We start from the raw sequence: 23,234 nt of genomic DNA on the forward strand, positions 1-23,234 counted from the left end.
CATTACCTGACCTTCCAACTACGCCGAACTAATTGGCTATAGCAAAATTTTGATTGGATTAATTTGGGGGAGTAATCAGCATGGTGGGGGCATGGTTACCCTCCAATCACTCTTGACAACTAAAAATGACGCTATAACTTATAATTTCCATTCGAATAAGCCCCTTTCAAAGTTTCTAAGGCAACTCCTTTTAGACGATATGCCCTTCTTTAAAAAAAAAATAATAATAAAAATATACATTTTGCCCACATCGCATCTTTACTTAGGCAGCACTTGTTGCTGCCTATCATCAAAACGAGAAGTTATTCTAAATTCAGAAATCAAAGATCTTATCAGAGAAGAAAAAAGGTAGATTTTCCTTCGTTTTGTTTAAACTAGGGATTTTCCTACCTTCTTAACATATTATCTGTTGAATATATGGTATAATATACGGTATGATGTTCGATAATTAATTGATTTATTTTAATTACTGGGTTCAAACAACTCTGGTTGTAGACAAAAACCCGGCTTTATCCACTTTTTAGGTAGAAAAGGGACTACTTTGCTCTCTTTGTCGGACAATCACGATGTTATTAGTCGGCAACCTTGGCTTCAATACATGAAAATTCAAAATAAGAATGCCTCCTGGTGGAAATGCAGAGGTAAAGTAATACGACTCTTAGCTTCTATACTGCAGGTAATAAGAGCATGGGAAAAATTTTTTTCAGTCGCAGCTTAAGGTAATGTTTCCAAATTTTAGTAGCACGTGGGATTGCTGTTTTATTTTGTCAGCGGCCAGCCTCTGTTATGTTGCTCTTGTCCCACCACTACCAGGGCCAGATGTAGGCTTAAGTAAAAAAAAAGTTTCTTGCTTTGCGTAAGGTTTATATTAACAGTCTGTTCAGGGAGCTAAGAAACAAACTTACCTCTAAAGTCAGAATTACATCTTGAATCCCAATGTAACATTCATTTCTGTTGGAAATGAAATTTACCCCCACCCCAATATATGTCAATTCAGACTATATTAAAATTCAAATTATGTATTTGCACATTAGAGAGGCGGAGTTAAAGCTCATTTCTGGTGCAAATGAATAGCCTGTTAAGCTTGGCTCATGATGCAATTCTTACTGTAGAGATAAGTTTGTACTTTATCCCCCCTCCTAATATCCAAATATATACTCTGAATTGATATATATATATATATATATATATATATATATATATATATATATATATATATAGGCCTATATATCTGAAGGTGAGTAAAGATCATTTCCAACACAAAATGAATATTAAATTCAATTCATGATGCAATTCTGACTATAGAGGTAAGTTTATTGTTTAGCTCCCAGAATAGTCTGTTCATACAAACCTTAACCATTGTTTTTGGTATCAATGTAGTGGTTGACCACCTCTAAAGGAAACATGTAACATAGATAAATTGCTTTTTTTTGCTTGATTATTTTTAAATCTTGGGTAAAATTCTAGTTAATTGACTTTTGGCTATCTTGGAAAGGGGTTATGTTAGGAAAATGAAAGTTTCAGGGATGAGTCTAAAGGCTAAAGTATGTCCAGGGAAGGTATCTTGAAGTACCCACCTCCACTCCTTCTCCCTCTAGAGGGCCCTGACCTTTGACAACCTTTAAAAACATGTGTGTTATAAAAGTGAAACCTTGCAAAATAGATCTTCTGCTTGAATGAAGTACAAAAAAAAATTCCAGCTTCACAACTTTGCTCAATCCCAATTTATAAGGTTTTAAAGATATGCAAATACATTTCCTAAATTTTGAAAAAAAAAACAACATTTTTATGGCTCAGAATTCTACTCAAATAACAGGAATTGCATTTTTCAAAACAAAAGGCAAGAGAAGGCAACTGGTAACTGAAAATTAAGGTAAAATGTTGTTTTGTCAAAATTTCAATAGGTCATGGAGGCAAATTTCAGGGCCCTCTAGAGGGAGAAGGAGTAGAGGTTGGTACTACAAAATACCTTCCCCAGACATACTTAGGCCTTTAGACCCATCCCTGGAAGTTTCATTTTCCTAACCTAACCCCTTTCTGATATAGGCAAAAATCAATCAACTAGAATTTTACCAAATCTTGTTAAAAAGAATATGATTAGCTTGAACATTGCTAGATAAATGTAGAGGGGCAAAGAAACTTGGCAATACCTTAACTACTAAGTAGTTAAAATACAGCTTTGTCTAAATAATATGAGTAATAGAGTTATTAAAAGGGTCTTCACAGGTTACAGTTTTATCAGGAAGGAACTAGAAATGGTTAACTAGAGTGAAATTTTACAGGGATCACTAGAAAAGCAATGGGAAAATTTCAAGTTAACTTTACTTAGGATTCAAGACAGCAACTCCTCTGTATCTTACAGAGAAAGCCAAATTATCTTCCATACATGATCAAGGAAATTTAGAAGCAACTCAATAAAAATGAGATCTTGGTAAAAAATACAAAGCCACATAGAATTGAGAAATTTAACCAGGAAGCTTTACCAGAACCATGAAGCAACACTAGCTAAAGAATGCAGGCATAACCCAAAGAAATTTTGGCAATATGTGTTGTGTAAAATCCTGGTTGACAATCATTTTCTAAACTAACTGCTTCATGAGCTGAACTAACAGATGACCAAGAAATTGCAGATGAATTTAGTAGCACATCAGATACCAACCTACCCAATGTTAAACCTACACAAATCTACTATCCAGGAGAACCCATTGAGATTCATTGTTTAGATATCCTCAAATAACTTAAATTGCTAGATGTCAACAAATCAGTTTAGCCAGATAGGTTATATTCATGTCTTCTAAAAGAAGTTGCATTAGATACTGTCAAGACACTCTTGCAATTATCCAAACTCTCCCTGTGTACCAAGGAAGTGCAAGTAGATTGGACAACAGCATTTGTCACCCCTTTGTTTAAAAAGGGAAGTAAATCCAGCACAGAAAACTACCATTCCATAAGTATGACTTCTGCAGTTACTAAAATCTTGGAAAGAGTGGTAAATGACCCTGACCCTATCATGAAGCATCTCAAGCTTAATTAGTTACTATCACCCAGCCAACATGGTTTTCATCCAGGAGAGTGTATAAACAAATTTGCTAGAGACTTATGATTTTATAACAGACCTCATTGAAGGCTTAAATGTGGATGTCTTGTTGCTTTACCTTGCCCACTTGAACAAAAACTTATCACATGTGGAATTAATGCAGACCTTGTGGGCTCTCTGAGAGATGTGGTTTCACTAGTGGTCTCCTACAGGGTAGTTTTTTAGGACCTACCTTATTCAATATCTATATAAACAATATTTTACAATTAACTACAAATCATCTAACTTCTTATACTGACAACTCAAAGTTGTTTCATGCAGTCAATCATGAGTCACTACAAGCAGATCTTGACCATATTCAAAACTGGGCAACAACATGGCACATGAGCTTCAATATCAACAAATAGTATTATTCATTTTGCCAAGTCCAAACCTGGTTTCAAGAATACTAGTCAATCCAGCTGTAAATGACATTCAAAAGCTGCAAAGTGTGAATGAAGAAAGGGATCTTGGAATCATTGTTCCCAACCAGTGTAAATTCCATTCAAGATGCAAGAAGCCTGTGTCTCATGCAAACTATCTTAGCACTCTTAAAGAAAACTATATACACTAGGTCTTCCTATGTTTTGTGAGGCTGTGCAAGGCCCTTGTCAGGCATGTGATTAGCATCACTGGGATACAGGGGTGACATACAGCTTCTGGAAGGGGTGCAAAGGAGAGCCAGTAAGGCAATATCTAAGAAATAAATTTGTATTACCTTAATTACCTTAATTTGCACTTTGGAGCAAATTAAGATCTGTAGATCTGTTGAATGCTCCTGAGTTGAATCAGTGATGTCTCATAGCAGGTATGAGCAGGACAGAATGTCCCACTCATACTTCCAGTCTTTCGTGGCCCACATTTTATCCAGTGCCTTCTTGAATGCTTTGGGGGTGGGGGCTGAGACTGTTGCTTCGCACAGTCATTCCAGGGGTTGACGACTCTGTTGGTGAAGAAACTTTTTCTGGCCCTGGTTCTGACTGACTGCTTGAACAGCTTCTTTGAGTGTCCTCTGGTGCACTGTGGGGGGCCTGGGTGGATGGGCAGGATCTTGGCATATGATGAATTCAGCAATTTGCAGGTCATCATCATGTCGCTACGGTTGCGCCTGTACACAAGGGTAGGGAGGTTGAGAGCCCGTAAACGATCTTGATAAGGTTTGTCTCCAAGGTTTGTGATGGCCTTGGTTGCTCTCCTCTGGACTCCTTCAATTAGCCTGACATCTCCTTTGTATGTTGGGAAGGCAGCGCACATGCCAAAATCCAAAACAGGTCTGACTAGTGCCTTGTAAAGTTTCAGGAAAACTAGTGGGGATCTGCTGGTAACTGTTCTTTTGATCAGACCTAAGTTTGTGTTGGCCTGGGACACGCTCTTGATGGTGTTGGCATGGAACTTGAGAAGGCTGTCAACGATGACCCCAAGGTCGCGTTCCTCTGTGCTGGTCTTGATGGGTGAATCGGAGTTGGAGGCATGTTCATGCATATGGTATTGGGCGCATGGGTTTGAGGATCCAAAGTGTAGCGTGCTGCACTTGCTTATATTGAACGATAAGAGCCATTTGTCTGCCCACAGCTGGATTTTCTGGACATCTGTTCGCAGGGATTTTACATTCACTGCTCCAAATAGCTTTGAGTCGTCAGCATAGAGAGACAAGTTGTTTTCCACCTCGCTGAATATATTGTTGATGTAGATGTTGAACAGTGTAGGACCAAGAACAGTTCCCTGCAGTACTCCACTGATGACATCACAGGGCTCGGAAAAGACCTTTTCACCTCCAACACCAAATAGCCTGACACTCTGGGTTTGTCCTGACAGGAAGTCCATAAGCCAATCAACCAGGTTGGGGTGTAACTGGGCAGCAGTAAGCTTTTCTCTTAGGCTTTTGTGTGGGACTTTATCAAAGGCCTTAGCAAAGTCTAGTAAAACTAGGTCCACTGGCAATCCTTTGTCAAGCAAATTTGTAATGATGTCATATGTTTCCAGTAAGTTTGTTTCAACTGACTTTCCTGGTTGAAACCCATGCTGATTAGGGGATAGGATATTGTTGACTTTCAGATGTTCCAGTATTGCATCATTGACCACTCTTTCAAGGATTTTTGCGACTACTGATGTGAGACTTATAGGTCTGTAGTTTTCTGCTTTAAGTCTGCTGCCTTTTTTGAATATTGGGGTCACAAAAGCAGTTTTCCAATCAGATGGGACAGATTTGGCATTAATAGACTTTTGGAATAGGTCAGACAGTGGTCCTGCAATGATGGTTGCCAGTTCCTTCAGCAGTCTTGGGTGTAAGTGATCTGGTCCAGTCGATTTATTTGTGTCAAGATTTTGAAGCCGTTTGAGGATGTTGGAGGGGTCGATGCTGACTTGCTCCATCGTTGTGGGGGCTTCATAGCCCGGGCAGTTTGGCAGGGAGCCTTCCAGTTCACAAGTGAAAACTGAAGCAAAGTGCCTATTTAGTTCGTTTGCTACATCAGTTATGTTGGTTACGGTAGTGCCACAGGGTTTCACCAGTCTGGAGATAGTTTGACGGGAGTGGTTCTTGCTAGAGACATAATTCCAGAATTTTTTAGGATTTGTCTTACTTTCTTTGGCAAGATTGGACTCCAGATTTTCGTAGAGTTTTCTGGTGAGGTTTCTCAGCTTGTTTCGTGCCTTGGTGAATTTTGTGTGTTGCTGCAGGTCTCCTGACTGCCTGAACTTTTTCCATGACCTCTTTTTCCTGTTTATTTCTCTTTTGATGTCTTTTGTCATGTAGGGGAGGGATCTAGGTTTTGGTTTGAAACTGGTCTTTGTGTGGGCATCCTGAGCTTTCAGCAAAACACCCTTGAATTTGGTCCATTGTTCGTCAACTGAGCCACTTAGTACATTCGGCCAGTCTGTAGTGGATAATTCATTTCGAATAGCAGTTTAGTCGATAAACACTTTTTTGACTAGCTTGTTCTTAAGTACCTTCACTTTCAGCATGAGCTCTATAGTTAGGTGATCGCTTTTACCAAGGGGTGGTGAGTAATCAATACTTTGAACTAAGCTTTTGTCATTCAAGATAACCAGGTCAAGTGTTGTTGGGCACTGAAGCAATCTGTATCTAGTTGGTTGGTCAACTATCTGGTGTAGGGACAATTCACTGAGGCAATTTAGGAAAGGCTGTTGCTTGTCTTGTTCGGTTGGAGTGGCACCACATCCAAAACCGTTTATCCAATTTATAGATGGAAGGTTGAAATCGCCGGCAATAAGCAGATGTCCTTTGAGGTTCGAATTTAGTGTGCATATTATTTCTGCTATTGCTTGTTCGGTTACAACTTGGGATGGGGCTGAGGGACTTCTGTAGATGCATCCGATTCTGACTGTCTCTGACTCATGGCTCCCTGGCACGCATAGATCAAAGCAAACTGCCTCAACAAAGGGGCAAAGGAGAGGAACATCAATTATCTTTGTATTGTATCCTGCTTTAGCGAGGGCTAGTGTTCCTCTTTTGCAACCCTGGGACGACAGATTTGAGAGAACTTGGTAACCTGGGATTTTCACATGGGAATCGTGAAATTTGTTACTACTGTTTTTAGGGCAGACTTCAGTCAGTAAGATCACATCGAACTTTTTTGAGTCAATTAGGGTTTTTAGTTCATCAATTTTGTTGGGCAACTGGTCAACATTAGTAACACATACACTAAAGTCAGAACTTACGGTTGCTGGTTCTGGTTGGCTTCTGTCCAGTATGGTTTGTCTGTTGTTATTTTCACCAGAGTCACTTCCTTCCTCAACAGAAACAAAGCTCAAGTCTTCTTCTTCTTCCTGGGAAGCCTCCACAGTTACAATAGTACTTGAAAAACTTGAATCTGCCGAATTCTGACATGACACGAGCGAATTATTAGATATAACATTTGAATGAACATTAGCAGAAATAGCTCTTAAATCGACATGGGAAATATTTGGAGAAGGATTGGATGAAGCTTCACAAGAAATATCAACTGACGATTTATCAAAACGAAGCACTGGGGAAACAAAACTATTTACATGAGGATGCGATGATATAACTAGGTTTCCATCGTGGATTGCTTTGGAGGGGACCGGGGTGGCGCTTCCCAACTGCGATGAGCAGCCTCGTTTTTTGGAACGATTTGGCCCTTGAAGATCATGAGGTTGGGCTCACCTGAGCTTATTCTTCTTTTCAACTCCTCAACTAAAGCCTTCCTCCTGTTTCTCTCTGTCTTGGATGCGTCACCACGAAATTGTATATCCTCGCGGAGCTCGCGGGAGCGGTTGATGATTGACCTTTTGATGTCCAGGCTTGGGACAGTAAAAAGGACAGGAGGAGGGCGTGCAGATGGCAGAGAATTAGTAGCGATCGGAAGTCTTCTCACATTATTGATGTGAACGTCTCTGAGCTTATACTTTTGATCAATATAAGATTTGATGAATAGTTGGTCATTGGGTTGCGGAGGGATCCCGAACGCAACAATGTTAAGGGTTCTACGTTGTCTGTCCCTTTCTTCAGAAAAGTGGCGCTGGATCTCACTATCAAGATGCTGGGTGAGATTGGCTTTGATGCTTGTTGTCTCTTGAAGAACAACCGTCTGGACTTCGGAACGCATTTCAGAGAGTGAGTATTTTTCGGACACCCGGGTTTCCAGTGCTGACACTTGTGATTTTATCTTACTGACAGTTTGTGAGATTTCAGCTTTTAATGATGTTTCCAAGTCTTTTAAAGATGCTTGGACAATTTCTTGAAAGGCCGCTTGAGATGGGATTTTATCAATAATCTCATTTTTCATGCTATCTATTGTAGCTTTTACGATATTCTCAACACTAGAATTTTGAGTATTAACAGATGTTGATCCATATTTACATGCTGGGCACTTGATACAAATATCTACACGTCTGGAGATTTTAGTGACAAGCAGATATTCAGGTTCAGGCATGTCTAGACACTCGGCACATATCCACTTGTCACACCCATCACAAAGAATGGCATAAGAATCATTTTCTAATGCAATATTGCAGGCAAGACAATTGTCGGATCCTTTTTTCGGACTTATATGAGTCCTTTTTGGTCTTCTACTTGATGTGGCCTTAATTTCGCTAGGTGGCGGCATGATATGAGAAAAAAAAAATCGCTGGAAAAAATGCGGGAAAAAAAATAGCTTTTCAGCCAACAGATATCAATTTATCACGGGGTTTTCAGAACTTGGGGGACCTGTGGGAAGCGCGGATACTCAAATCGCCTATCCCCAGCAGTTTAAGGATGAATATCCCGCCGGTACCAATACGGCTCTTCGTGTTTGTTATCGCTCTCTTCTGCACAGGTTTCCCCAAATGCAGAAAATAAACGATTCAGCTTACGTAGTCTATGGCTTTATAAAAAAATAAACAGATACTTCACAAATTTGGACTGGCAACAGATGACAAGCCTTATGATGAATATTTGAAGGAGCTGAAATTATCTTCACTGGTTTACCAACAATGAAGAGCTAGTATGCTTCTGACATATAGGCTTACTTCACAAGAAACCCCTCCCCTCCCCAATTCATGTGTCAGTTTTCCAAAATATTGGCACTGACAAGAGGGTACATTCAAAGATGCTGTTCAAGCCATCTGTCAAAACTCTGACAATAGTGTTTTTCCTGCATTGTAGTAAACCCCTGGAATACTCTCTCAAATATAACAGTCTCAGCACCCAGTAATGGAGTTTTCAAGAAGTTATTGTGGAATGGTGTTCTCTGGAAGTATCAGTGGGAGGCATTTGATTAGGGGGCGTTGGTACAGGCAAGGCCACCTGAATTCAAGTCCAAAGGAGAAGAGCTAGATTTGCAAGCAAATACTGTTGAAGTCATTCTTAATAAATGTGAAAGTGACTGAATATTCCTCCATTATGATCCAGCGCTTAGTTAATCAAAGTCATCAACATGTTATAAACCTCTTTTTTACTTGTATTTACTTTTATAAATAAATGAAAAATGACATATTTATGATATAAGGAATCTGGCAGAATACAGCTACAAGGCTTTTAGAGTAATATTTCGTAGGTTTAAATGTAGAAAAAAACGACGAATATGATTTTAATCCCAAATGATATTAGATTTGATTTTTTTTATTTTATTCTATTTTTATTTTTTGTCTATTTTTTTATAAAATGGATGCTCGAAATCAGGCACTGTCCAATTGCCGAGGTGTTACCATAGCCACAAGATTACCAAATTGATAAACTAGACAGTTAATTAAATTGACAGAACTCTAGATGAGGGGTTACGTCATCTGATACAACACTAAAGGCAAATTGAAACTCTGTCTGTTGATTTTGAGAGTGGACAAAATCAAGATTGTTTGATTGCAATGAAATATGAAATAAAAATCATTCAATGATTTACATATAAATTATTAAAATCAAACTATAATGGAAATTGTCTGATTCAGGTTTACTTTAAGTTAGATACTCAGTTCTCATGATTCAGTCAAATAGTTATTTTGTCATTTTCTAACATTTTTCTAGCCATGTTAGGGTCAACAGCAACAAAATAGAACTTTAATGTGGTTTCTGTGGAAATCAAAAGTGGCTAGTACTCTAGGACATAATCTGACGTAATGCCATGAAACTTAAAACATATTGGACATACAGGATAAAGCGTTTTTAGAATTAAAAGCAATTTCTGTTATCTTTCCTCAATCACAAACATTATCTGTAAATCTAAATAAAAGACCTCTCATTACGGAAAAAAACTTCTCCCTGAACATATTTTGCCATTTGTGAGAGGAATTTCTCCAACATACTATGTGCAATTGTGTAAGCAACTCATATTTCAGTAAAGAAAATTAATCTGTAGACTCAGGAAGTTTCAACCTGACAACACAAGTATCTACCCCATTGACAATTAGAATTACTAACTGTAATTGCTGCAATGTCCATCTGTAGCAGATTATCTCATTATGTGATGCTCATCACTTAGCTTCTCCTCATAAAACAATGCTGCTCCAGTTGTATTCTGGTGTTTGGAGAATCTGAGTACTGTTTTGATTGTTGTTGTTTATTTATTTTTTTGTTTTTTCTATTTGAAGAGTATGATGTGCATATTCGTCAAGGCTATCTATCTGTCTAAGGGCTGTGGGAGTCAACCTAGCTGGCAAAAATGCCTTTGAATGTTGGTTAAATAACATGGTAATAGGGAATTAACCCACCCCTAGGAACCTGAAATGCCCATATAAATAGTAGTCTTAATTGTCACAACTTGATGTAAGAACCGAGTATGATTGATAACCAATCGAGATGAAAATAACTGGTGATGTATGACGTGGTATACGACATGTGTATGAAGTATATATATGACGAGATGTACGGCATTGCATACGTAGGCTACCTCTGGAGTTACTCTTATGATTTGTCTCCTATAAAGATCTGTCTCTTATGTATGATTTTTTTCAAGGGTTGGTATGAAGGAGACTACAGAAATGATTTTCCCATTGAGCATAGGGAGGAACGCGAAAACATGAATGAAGTAATTCCTGTGTCTGCTAAGCAGCTGTACAATGCTATTTTTTGTGTTTTATCTTCTGAGCCAGATGAAGTCCTCCAAAATAAGGTATTTGTATTGCTCATATGAATTCTGTTATTTTGCATGTTGCTTACCTTTTTTCAAGGATTTTCCTATTGGATCGGGCAGAAATCATCTCCTCATAGTTTCAGATTTTGCTAAATTCATGAAAATGAAGGTGGGGGATTCCTTTTCCATTTTTTTAATGAAGAAGCAAAAATGTATTTTTTAGATCTAGAGAGAGCATTTTTGCTGTTTTTGTTTTTCAATGAAGATGCCAATAAAAAGAACAGTTTTCAAAAATCTATGGGGACAATGGTCCCCACCTCCTCACGTTAGCACCCCTGGTTTTTTATTTGAATCTTAGCAACATACTAGAATAAGCAACTGATTGATGAGATAATAGATGGCACTTGCTGGTTATTGCTGAAGTTTCAAATAAAAGTTAAAATTTGCTATTAATTGCTCTTAATGTTGTTATTCGTTTTCTGGAATTAGTGTTCTCTTTAGTATGGATGTCAAACAAACACAGCTTAGAAACAATAGGGAAATTTTCTCAAGACAGTGGAATTCAATTCATTGAATATTTCCGCCTTGTGTCCAATGTTTGGCCCTATTTCAGCACAACACCAAAAAAAAATTTATATATATATATATATATATATATATATATATATATATATATATATATATATATATATATATATATATATATATATATATATGTGTGTGTGTGTGTGTGTGTGTGTGTGTGTGTGTGTGTGTGTGTGTGTGTGTGTGTGTGTGTGTGTGTGTGTGTGTGTGTGTGTGTGTGTGTGTGTGTGTTTGTGTTAAAAACAAATCAAACTTGTTTAATGCCCCCTCCTCATACCCTATACTTAAAATAGTTTGAGCTTTTCACAAAAAAAGGAGTCTATATTTTTAGTATGCCTTGTCATCCATCACTGTTTTTTTTTTTTTTTTTTAATCACTCTTTATTACATAAACCATGGGTTTGAAGATTAGCCGTCTTTGGGAGGGTTAAGTTTTACATTGGGTATGATGAGTTTGTTTTTGTTTTTCGTTGTAAAAATAGTAAAAGCTACATGTTTGTTTTAATCCTATTCACTAGTTAACAATAACTGTTGTGCTAATAGACTGAATAGACGACGTTTTCGTCCAATAATAGCTTAAAAGTGTTTCTTTTTATTCGTATGATTATTTTTTTCTTTGCTCCACTATAATGATCTGTTGATTTTGAGTAAATAAATCATAATTATTATAAGCTATTAAATACACTATAAGGAATTCTCCATGATAAATATGGGCCAAAAACTTATCTGCCTCTTATCTCATATATTTGGTTTCTTTTGTAGTATAATTTCTTAGTGACATATTCGTTCTGTTAGATTAGCATTTATATTCGATTCAGAAACTAATCAGGTATTTATATTTTGTGAGCAAACATATCTTATCTGTTTTAAAGACCGGACAAAAGAGGTGAAAAGAACTTCATTCTGGCTCAAATTATTGCCGGCCCCCTTTTATTTATGGAAGCATTTTTGGACTAAGTCTCTTATATGGGTGCTGCATGTAGCGTCTCTTGTTGCAGAAATAAATTTTAAATGAAAGATTACATTCATATGCTTACCGACATAAATAATTGAGAGGCTTGAACCAAAATTTAAATGGGGAAATTTACCATGTTCTAATTTTTTTCCTGTTTCATAAGAATTATTGGCCCGCCCCCTCTCTCCTGGCGTCCACAAAGGGTATACTTTCCCCGTAAAACTTGTTTGAGAAATTGAAATTGAACCAAGGGATGGAAATGATGAATGTTTAATTACTTCTTGATTTACAGATACCTCCCCCTCATTTTAGTTATTGGAGGATGGCAATTTTTTAGGAATTATTATTGTTCTCTAAGCATTCTTTATGTACTTGTTGAATGTATATTAGTTGCATTTGAGTTTATTACAGACCAGTCAAATGAGGTGAAAAGCCCTTCATTTTGGCTCATGTAACTCCCTTAAGAAGATGTTAGGACAAACTTTAGGGATTAAAACAGACACTAAAAGATTTGCGTTGTAATCTTTAAGATTGTCAAAATAATATGTACCACTATAAATAATTAAGATGCTACAACAGGTTATCCATTTGTACTTGTTTCACATTGACCTTGGTTCGTCGTAGCATTCGAGATCCGATTGGTACATTTGGCTCTAGTAGGCTCTGTCCGCAGCTGATAGCTCTTTAATCGACAACTATTTTCGATCCCATCGTCAGCCCCGTATCCTCTGCTGTAATTCTGCCATATATATTTCACCTCGGTTGGCAACCATGGCCGTAACGAGAAAATCTTCCAAGTGCAGCTGAAAGCTCTTTAATTGACAACCATTTTCGATCCCATCGTCTGCCCTGTATCTTCTGCTGTAATTCTGCCATATATATTTCACCTCTTTTGGCAGCCACGGCCGTGACGAGAAAGAATTTCCAAGGAACTCCTTCAGCATCACGTCAGCAGGGTGTCATAGTACGGCGCTGAAACCTTGGAGGCATCTGTGTATAACAAATTTTACATTCGCATCTCCACTGCAGATCATACTATTGCTGGCATCTTCAAATTGTCTAAGTATCAGAATACCCTGGAAGCAGAACATATTACTGGGGAGGTTACTTATCTATGTTAAATTCACTGGGCCATCAAAGACTTGTTGACTCTATTAAACATAGATATGAGAGGTGTACCTGCCGTCTTGTCTAGAGGTTTTATTTCTGTTAGTACAAGCAACTCATTGCATCGCCGAACCACCTGAGGCCAGCACAGCTGCACACGATCCTCTTCCCCTGAAAAAAAGTTAATTTTTGACTTTGGATTATTGTTTCAGAAGTCGCCAAAATTAATTAAATAAAAGCCTATTATTTACGTAACCTGAAAAAAGAAGAATATAAAGCTCATCTTGCATGCCTGATATGAACTATCTGTGAGAAAAATGTAGACTAGAATTATAAAAAATATAACTAACTTGTTATGAATGCAAAATCACAAGAAATAATAGTAAAAAATTACTATCAAGGGTACACTGCATCATTTTTCAATGAGGATTGCTTGTATTATATTGAAGCGTTATTTCGATGAACGCATGAAATTTTCAGCTTTTTAGAACAAGTTCAAAATCTGAGTAGTTGAGTACCCATCTCCCAAAAGAACTGAAGCTGAAATTCATATTTTACTTTTCGCGAGTACGACCTCTTTGTTAATCTCGGGCTAGGATCATAAAATAGAATACCATTTTGTCTCAAGACATTTTTTTTTTTTTTTAAGTTTTGAAATATCAAGACTTGGAACTTCAAAAATTGGATGGAAAAAGATAGGATAAGCATTCCTAGTTGGCTGGAAAAGTTGGTTTGGGAATAATCATTATCAAGTGAAACACTGCACCGTTTTGTAAATATTTCTAAGCTTAAAATATCCGTCATTTCGCTTTTTTAGAACGGAATTTGCAATGTTAACAGTGAGCTTGGAAATAATTGTTGGCTTTGACTAATTTCCTTGTACCATACCCTATTATACCCTTTTTATTTAACTGAATTTAGCCTTTTTAAAAAGGGTGAATTCGTATTGCCCTATTATACCCTTTCATTGTACGGTTTTTTTCACTGAATTCATTTTTCCAGCCTTACAGATCTTCCCAAGATGATAAAAATGTTGGTTTAAGTGTCAATAGAACAGAAGAATGGGTCAATTCGATGGGTCAAACATCCAAAAAGCAAGACTCTTTACTGTCAGACTCTGAAAGTAACTCCAAGAGTAAGACCGAGGTAAAATCTATTGTTCAAATTTATTTGGCTTAAAATTATGTATTTTGGTAGTTAGGGGCTTGTTAAGTCTGTTTGGGGAGGGGGGTCTTTGGCTTTAAAATTTGAAGCTGTAAGGCTATCTTAAACTTCATGAATCTTTGGATTCATTAGTAAAAGATGTTTAAGCTCACCTCAGCTATGGATATTCAGGCATCAGTCGTTTAATTAAGGAATATTTTCGAGCCGGAACATGTCTAGTTGCAGCTGAGTTTGATCCCTTTCTTCCAATTATGTCCAAAGATCAGGCTGGTGTAAGAAATTATCATATTTACACTTAGCATGAAAAGGAGTTGTATCAACTCAGAGCTTCAGTAACAGAGCTGTTCAGATATTCCATTACAAGAGTTTTGGCTACTATTTGCTTTGATCATTCTTAACTTCCGATTAGCTTGAGCCGAATTCGCTGTTTATGCCAAGTAAAGAAAAATAAATGAAAAAAAATTAACATGAATTATATTATTCATAAATTAAACTGTATGAACAGTTAAGCTAAGTTACAGTTCATTGGCACAAACCGTCTCATTTGTAATTCACAAAGGGTGCTTTTAAGACTCAAATAACCAGGGTTTGGTTAAAAAAAAAAAAATACAAAACTGGAAAACCAACAAAAAATGCTCAGTAAAGAAATATATATATGCATATATATATATATATATATATATATATATATATATATATATATATATATATATATATATATATATATATATATCAAGTCTAGGTATTTCAAGTTGGAAAGGCTCTTTCTGTATCTAGAAATGCCAAATTACCTTAATTCTTGAACTTTTACTCTCCAAAAGCTTAAAAAGGTTGGGTGAAACATGGTGCGGAACGGAATTCAACTTTTTGGGCTCAAGAATTTTCACGATGAAATTAGAAGTATAACCATATTTTCGCTTATTTTGAGTTCTCGAAGTTTTTCTCGAGCGTAAGAAAAATCATATTTGTCTTGCACTCTGAAGGTTCTGTGTTAAAAATATTTTTATTTTTGATTCGAAGTTATATCAAATGAAACCTTTTGCGCAGAAACTGAAGATGCTATAGAAGTCTCTTTTTTTTGGGGGGGGGGGGCTGTTGAATCAGCTTAGTTCGTATTTTAGGGACTGCAAAACAGACATTTTACACTGAGTAAAAAGAATATAATTATTTCATTCACTTATTCAGATAGTTCCTGCTTATTTATTGTTTTGAAATTGTTTTTTATTTTGAGTTCTAAAATTTCGACAAAATACCTATTGCACAAAAACTGTAGACCCTAGAATAGTCGAAATAGCGCCCTATTTAATAGTCGAAAGTAATTGGAGGGTAATTAACCCCCTTCCTACGCCCACCATTTCCCCAAACACATCCAATCAAAATATTTATGTCTTAGGATGATAACTCCCCCACAGCCTTCAGGGCAAGGGTTGTAAGTTATTTCCAGAGGGCATATAAGGCTTATATAGAAAGGGTGATCGTATAAACTTTAGAGGGGGCTCATTGGACTGGTAATCAGAATTTCAGTGCCCTTGTTAAGATTCAGAGTGATTGGAGTTATTGTCTTTAGAGTGGAGAGGGCTTCGAATTGTCAAATTACCTTAGTTATTGGGCTTATATTCAGCAAAATCAAGCTTAAGTACTAAAATATACGGTTTTTATATAATTTTATTTGCCGATTTCCAAATGTAATTACAACTTCTGTTATCTTAACGTTTTTTGCATAATTATTTTGAGGATTTTTTTTTTGGGGGGGAGGGGGGTTGAAACTTTAAAAAATGATGGCAGACCCATCGCGCAAAAACGGTAGAATCTAGAAAATCTAGCCTTGAAGAGAGTGGGTGGTCTCTGGACTTATCCTAGAAAACCTAATACCCTCCAACTTTCCCCGTGGGTTTTCAGATATGAGTGATTACAATTATTTTAGGGTCAAGTGACATCTTGCTTTGACATCGGTGAATTCAATGTTCTTTGGAGGCATTCTGGACCTTATTCTGCAATTCATTATGCCAAGGAATTTATAACGGACACTACATATATAGGCAGCAAAATTGTAAACGCAATTCTTTATGGAATTTTACGGGTAAGTAGCCTTGTATTGTTTTCTTTGTTTTGTGATTAATTGAATATTTCATACTTCGGAGTAGCCTTTATGGAAAATCTATAAAATTATGATGAATTAAATTTCATTAGAAATAGATACAACGAAAGATGATGAACACTGTATATGTGTTCGAAATATCCTGTTAAATAATTTTATATCTATTCACTGTCAATAAAAAGGTATCATCCCTATTTTGAACTGTTTTACTTTCGTCATGGAAAGGCAGTGGTCTTAGAAGTTAGGTAGATACAAAGAAAATACAACATTTCATAGACTCTAGTCCGAGGAGACAATAACCACATTTAAACAAACTATGTAAGTTCCATGAAAAAAAAATAGAAAATAAAGAAAAAAATAAATGTTTCTTTTCATAAAAAGTTATACAAATTACCAAAAAACATTACCGAAACGGAAAGCTACCAACTATTATTAAAATTTGTTGCAAAATTTTATCCGAAATTTAAATGGCAACCAATAAGGCTTTATGGTACCCATAACTACATTTATACAAAAAAAAAATAGTATTTAATCCAATATATTTTGGGGCTGGTTCTGGATGTTTGGTTTAAGCTGGTATTTTTCAAGGTTTTCTCGTAGTTCGGCAGATGCTTCAAGCGAAGATGTGCAGTCAAATATTAGATGCTGAATGGATTCGTTTGCTACTAAGCAATTTGGTGAAGATGGGCCCTATCTTCCACTTTGTTTCCAGAATCAAGATAGCTCAGCAATTAACCCTGCAAAGCACTCGTCTTCTTCGAAACCAAGGGTTGAAAGGACTTAAAAGTTTTAGGAAGCCTTGCTCTCAGATTTTCACTTAGTGTGGAGAGATTTTTGGCACCTGTATCTGATTGGCTGAATTTTATTTGCAGTTAAAGCATCGGGTAGCTTTTTTCCTCCAATTCCTTGATAGTTAGAAATATGCTGAAACATGAAACCTGCTATTAATTAGAAAAAAGGTTTTCCACAAAATAAGTTTTTAAGGAAAAATAAAGAACCCCATTAAACCAAAAATGAGCAAATATAGAAATAAATAACCTATCAAGCGTAAACCTACTATAAATCAACATCAATAAATAAATAAAACCCAAAACGAACAGAAATTGCAATAAATAACCGAGTCAAACTCAAAATGAGCAGAAATCAACATGATTGGGGCTCACAACCCCTGTGCCTTCTCAGGGCCAGAACATAATTTGCACTTTACTGAAGAAAAATACAAATGAATGTGCATTGTCAGTTTAATATACATATGCTCATATTTATTCTTTGAAATCTTAATAATTTTTTATTTATTAAAGTTACAAAAGTGAAAACATTTAATTTTTTTCAGTAAAATGCAAATAGTAATATTTCAAATTCAGTAATATTGCGTTTTTGGTCAATTGATCATCTCCCTTATCATTTCCCGAAAGTCTCAAATGAGTCTCAACTCAGTCGTTCCTAAATTACGCCCTTTTGACAACCCATATACACATAACATGTTTTGATTTAATTATACATTCCTTGAAAGACTTACCTTAATATCCTTCGTATTATGGGAAAGTAGTAGTCAAACTTAAGGAGCACAGGAAAGGCAATTGGAGACCATGGAATCAAATTGGGAGGAAGAATGCTCCTGGACTTAGATTATGCTGATGATTTGAGCATATTAGATGAAAGTGTGAGGAAAATGAATGAATTTTTAGAGGTTTTGCGGGTTCAGGGTGCTAGAATAGGCTTGAAAGTTAATGTTAAGAAGACTAAGTCACTAAGGCTAGGAATAAGTGAAGATGAACAGGTGACATTAGGTAACGAAAAGATTGATCAGGTTGGGAGCTTCAGTTACCTTGGTAGTATTATTAGTAAAGATGGTGGGAGCAGTGAAGATGTTAAAAGTAGAATAGCTATTGCTCAGGATGTTTTTTCACAGTTAAAAAAAGTTTGGAAGAATAGAAAGATAAGTCTACAAACCAAGATTAGAATATTGGAAGCTACAGTGATGACAGTGGTCAAATATGGCTCTGAAGCATGGGCACTCGAAAAGCAGATGAAAATTTACTAGATGTTTTCCAGAGAAATTGCCTTCGGATTGTTCTGGGTATGCGGCTGACTGACCGTATTTCAAAAGGTAGGTTGTACGAAAAATGTGGTTCAATCCCGCTTTCTAGGGCTATAGTGAAAGAAAGGTTGAGATGGCTAGGTCACGTTCTACGGATGAAGGATGACAGATTACCGAAGATTGTCCTTTTTGGCCAACCGTCTGGGGCTACACGGAAAGCAGGTCGTCCTTGTCTAGATTGGGAGGATGTCATAAATAAAGATTTAAAGGAAATGGGAACTTCCTGGGAGGGTGTAAAGAGAGAGGGTTTGAATAGATTAGGTCGGAGGAGGAGCGTGCGTAGCTGTGTTGGCCTCAGGCGGCTTGGTGCTGCAGTGAGTTATTAGTAGAAGTAGTCAAACATGCTCACCTTTTCCCAATAACATGTTTAATATGTAAACAATGAAAAAATTACCTAACTTACAGCCCTGAGGCCTCGGGGCGAAGGGGTTGACATCCCCAAACGCATAATTACTGAACCGTTCAATAATGCTGAAAAAATGGATGTCTGAAAACTTTGTGTGGATGTTTGTTTTTGGGGAAATGATGGGCATGGGGGGAGGTTGTTTGCCCTCAAATCACTATTGACTCTTAAAAAGGGTACAGTAACTTCCAATTGCAAATCTCATGAGCCACATCTGAAGTTTATACGACAACGCATTCTATAAAAACCTTTTATGCTTCAGTGCATAATTTACCGTCCTTGCCCCTGGGCTCCGGGGTTTTGTCAACCCTGGAGGTATTGTTGTATACTCTTTGGACTATTTTGTTTTAGAATGGATATCTTAAAATTTCAGTTAGACGCGTTTCATGAAAGAGGGGTAGTTGAGAGGGGCCTTGTCGACCTCCATCACTTTAGACTCTTAAAGGGGAACTAGAACTTCTAATTTTCAATCATATGAGCCACCTCTAAAGTTTATACGACCATCCCTTCCATAAAAACCTTAAATTCCCTGGAATATAATTTACAACCCTTATCCCCAGGCCCTGGTGATTTGTAACAACCTAAAAAGTCTTGCTATAATATCTTTTGACTATTTTGAATAAAATGACTATCTCAAAATTTCTATTGTCTGCAATTCCGGAAAAGACGACGTGCGTGAGAGAGGGGGGGTGTTACTTACAACCCTTGCCCTGAGGGCTGTGGGGTTGTTTGTCATCCTCAAAGACATAATGTCCGGACCCTTCAACTGCGCTGAACGGAATTGATCGGATGTGTTGGAAGAAATGATTGGTGTAGAGTGGGGGGGGGCTGGTTGCTTTCAAATCATTTTTGACTCTTAAATAGGGCACTATAACTTCCCATTTCAGATTAAATAAGCCCCTAGCTGAAGTTTGTACAAACAGCCATTACATAAAAACCTTATATACCCCAGGACATAACTTACAACCCTTGTATAGGGCTCTGAGGGGGTTACGCCAATCCTAGAGGCATTCTTATATGTCTTTGGACTATTTTGAACAAAATGGCTATCTTACAATTTAAATCAGACACTTTTGGTTAAAAGAAGGGTAGTCGGGGGGGGGGGGGTAGTTTTTGACTGTTAAAAGGGAACTATAGCTTCCAATTTTCAACCAAATAAGACTCCTCTAAAGTATATACAACCATTCCCTCCATAAAAACCTTAAATGTCTCCAGGGCATAACTTACAGCCCTTACTCCCAGGTCTGGGGGCTTGTTTCAACCCTAAAAGCCCTGTTATATGATCTTTAGACTGTTTTGAATAAAATTATTATCTTAAAATTTCAATTGAATGCATATCGGAACATTACGACGTGTTTGTGTGGTTGTGTGGGGGGGGGGGTTGCTGCCCTCCAATCACTCTGAATCTTAAAAATGGTACTAGAAACACCAATCCAGTGAGCCCCCCTGAAGTTTTTACGATCACCCTTTCTGTATAAACCTTATCTATCCCCAGGACATAACTTACAACCCTTGCCCTGAAGGTTGTGGGGGAATTGTCATCCTCAAAGGCATTCAGGACCTTTCAACTACGTTAAACAAAGTGGCTATTTCAATATTTTGATTGGATGTGTTTGGGAGATGGTGGGCGTGGGAGGGGGGCTAGTTGAAAACTAAGGAAGCTCCTCTGACAAAAACCTGTCTAGGATCGCAAAATGAGTTTGTTGTATGATTTCTAGGGCAGGTTTTTGAATCTGTGAAGACAACTATTATATACGGAATTGGCCTTCTCAGCGTTTTTTAAGGCTTTGTTTATGTCTCCTTATTTAGTAGCAAGAATGGATGAGCCATTCGCAATTTTTACATAATTTTAAAATGAAATTTAAGGGATTACAGCTGCTACACCCGCTCTACCATTCCTAGATCTTAAAAAGAATTGATCTAATTTTTCCTTGTTGAAAATTTCCGGCACTCTTGTTTTTTGTCTTTTGTTAGTGTCAGATAAATTAGGATAGTGATCCCTTGTTTACATTTAAAGGTTATATTTTTTGGATTTTCCGCGTGATTGGAACGTGTTCCTAATTGTTAATTGCGAATTTTGTTTTTAGATAATTTTGTTCATGCAAGGTACCAGAAAAGTGTCTGTAATAATGGTGCTGATGAAAAAGAGCCTTAATATGTAAACACTGTTCAGTATGGGGTACTTAGAATAATCTTGTTTGCGGGATGCCGCAAGATTGTCCACGAGAGATCTAATTGGTTTCGAGTTTCTTAGTGCAATTTTATTTTCCATTGCTAAAAAATTTTTGTCGCATGTGACTTTTAATGGGATTTTGTTTTGTGACACCAAGTATTTAGAGTCTAACTTAAAGAAAATTAAATAACTCATAAGAGTGGGAACTGGCACTAGTGTTAAAAAAAAACTACCAACGCCATCTAGTTTTTTTGACACTTGGCATTTTTCAGTGTATCAATAAGAATGAATAATTCAATTGATGTAATTGGTTAAATTGGGGTAGTAACAAGGGTCTGATCTCAGTTCCTAGCGGAAAAATGATTACAGAACTTGAAATAATGCCAAGTATTGCCTCCCGCTAGATGGTATTGATTGTCTCTTTTTATCGACACTATTGCCAGTTCCCACTCTTATAAATTATCCATACTTTTGGCCTACCCAGCAAAATTATGTAAGTGATGTTCGTTAGTTCAACCTATTTCCTTCGTCCTTGAGGAGGTCCTATGTAGGAAAGGATCTGTGTGGAAGGTTATTTGTTTAATAAGAGATATGTGGCTACACGACGTGCTGCCTTCTCCTCAACCCCTACTCTTTACGCTAGGTTTTATAGTGTTTTAAAAACGCTTCTCATTCTAATTAACAGAGTTTTTGTTTGATTGAGCAGCCATTCTGATTGGGACAAAAAATCGAACTTTAGCGTAAAGAGCGGGGGGTTGTTGAGAAGGAGATAGCCTCCTTATATACGGAATAATTTCTCTTCGAATTTGCGAGGTGATGTTACCTAATAGTGACAACGGAAATTAATAAGAAATGGAATATAATCTTTTTTTATTTATTTATTTTAACCCAAAACGTAAGCATTTATTGCTTGTCGCAACAAGCATTTTTATTTGACTATTTCGAAGAGCAAGATTTAGCGTTAAACATTACATTTCATACTATTTATAGCAGCTACCTTTACGAGATCAACGTACTTCTTATTGGTGCGTCAACGTCAACGTGCTTCTTATTGGTTGGGCCTACTAGGCAATATCTTTAACCTAAAGAGTCTTTGTAGACAAAAGGATAATTAATAAGAAACTGCAAGAGAACCTTGAAAGTTTGCCTGTTTGTTATATTTATGATGGAAAAAATATCCAGATTATAAAGCTCATTTAGATCCACCTGACAAACAACCTGGCATCTATTAATGATTTATTTTCTTCTCTTTTTTTCATGAAGAAATAGGGGAAAATCATGTGTCAAATCAAACTCATACCAAAAATGGTAGGTATTTGAATATGTTTTATATTCTTACTTTTTGTAAGGATATATTTTGTAAGGATATAATTCTAATTATGGTTCAATCAGGCCCTTTCAGAGTTCAGTGATACTACTGCTGAAGAAATAATAGTTTTATTACCAGCCTGAGTGTCGAAAAAATAATGGTTTTATTACCAGCCTGATCGTCAAAGAAATAGTGGTTTTTACATTACAGCCAATTTATGCCAAATAGTCACTAATTTTACAATTATCACTAATTAGTGACAATAGTCACTAATTAAGTCAATAAATAGTCACTAATTTTCCAGGAATCGCATGATGGCTCGACCGTTTCATCAGTTCAAGCATTATTGAACCAACTGATTTTTTACCATCCTCCTGATAATCTTGCCAGAAGAGATTACTATATGAATGCATTTCGTTTTGGGGCGAGTGAGGATCAGACGACCAAAGACCTTCTATTTACCCTTATTGATGGTTCTATGGGGACAACAGGGATGTTTGGATCGCTCCTTTCTGAGTAATCTTTTTGTTTTTTTGTTTATCATTTAGTTTCTCTTTCTTTCATATTTTTGTTGTATTTCTTTACTTTCCTTCTAGCCAACAGTAATAATAAGAAACTTTTTCTGAAAGGCTTTACAAAAGCTAATCAAACAGTTATTGGTAACTAATGTTAAGTAAGGACTAACTCGGCCGAATAGTAACCGAAACTCTAAAAAGCGGAATTCTATTTTCAACT

At 36.7% G+C, this 23,234-nt stretch overlaps 1 protein-coding gene across 2 annotated transcripts in view; it reads left to right on the top strand.

Moving 5' to 3' along the window:
- The first annotated feature begins 582 nt into the window (after positions 1 to 582).
- The window catches only part of LOC136033984 (uncharacterized), a 60,250-nt gene continuing 37,598 nt past the window's right edge, over positions 583 to 23,234 (top strand). The window contains exons 1-5 of one of the 2 annotated variants that reach the window (XM_065715016.1): positions 583 to 641; positions 10,489 to 10,644; positions 14,254 to 14,397; positions 16,340 to 16,495; positions 22,804 to 23,015. In XM_065715016.1, coding sequence (XP_065571088.1) covers positions 618 to 641; positions 10,489 to 10,644; positions 14,254 to 14,397; positions 16,340 to 16,495; positions 22,804 to 23,015 — 692 coding nt within the window. In that variant the 5' untranslated portion in view covers positions 583 to 617. Of the gene's footprint in view, positions 642 to 811; positions 832 to 10,488; positions 10,645 to 14,253; positions 14,398 to 16,339; positions 16,496 to 22,803; positions 23,016 to 23,234 lie in introns of those variants that run through there. The other variant, XM_065715017.1, reaches the window with a different exon arrangement.

Source organism: Artemia franciscana, chromosome 12 (assembly GCF_032884065.1).
Source record: "Artemia franciscana chromosome 12, ASM3288406v1, whole genome shotgun sequence".
Lineage (NCBI taxonomy): Eukaryota > Metazoa > Arthropoda > Branchiopoda > Anostraca > Artemiidae > Artemia > Artemia franciscana.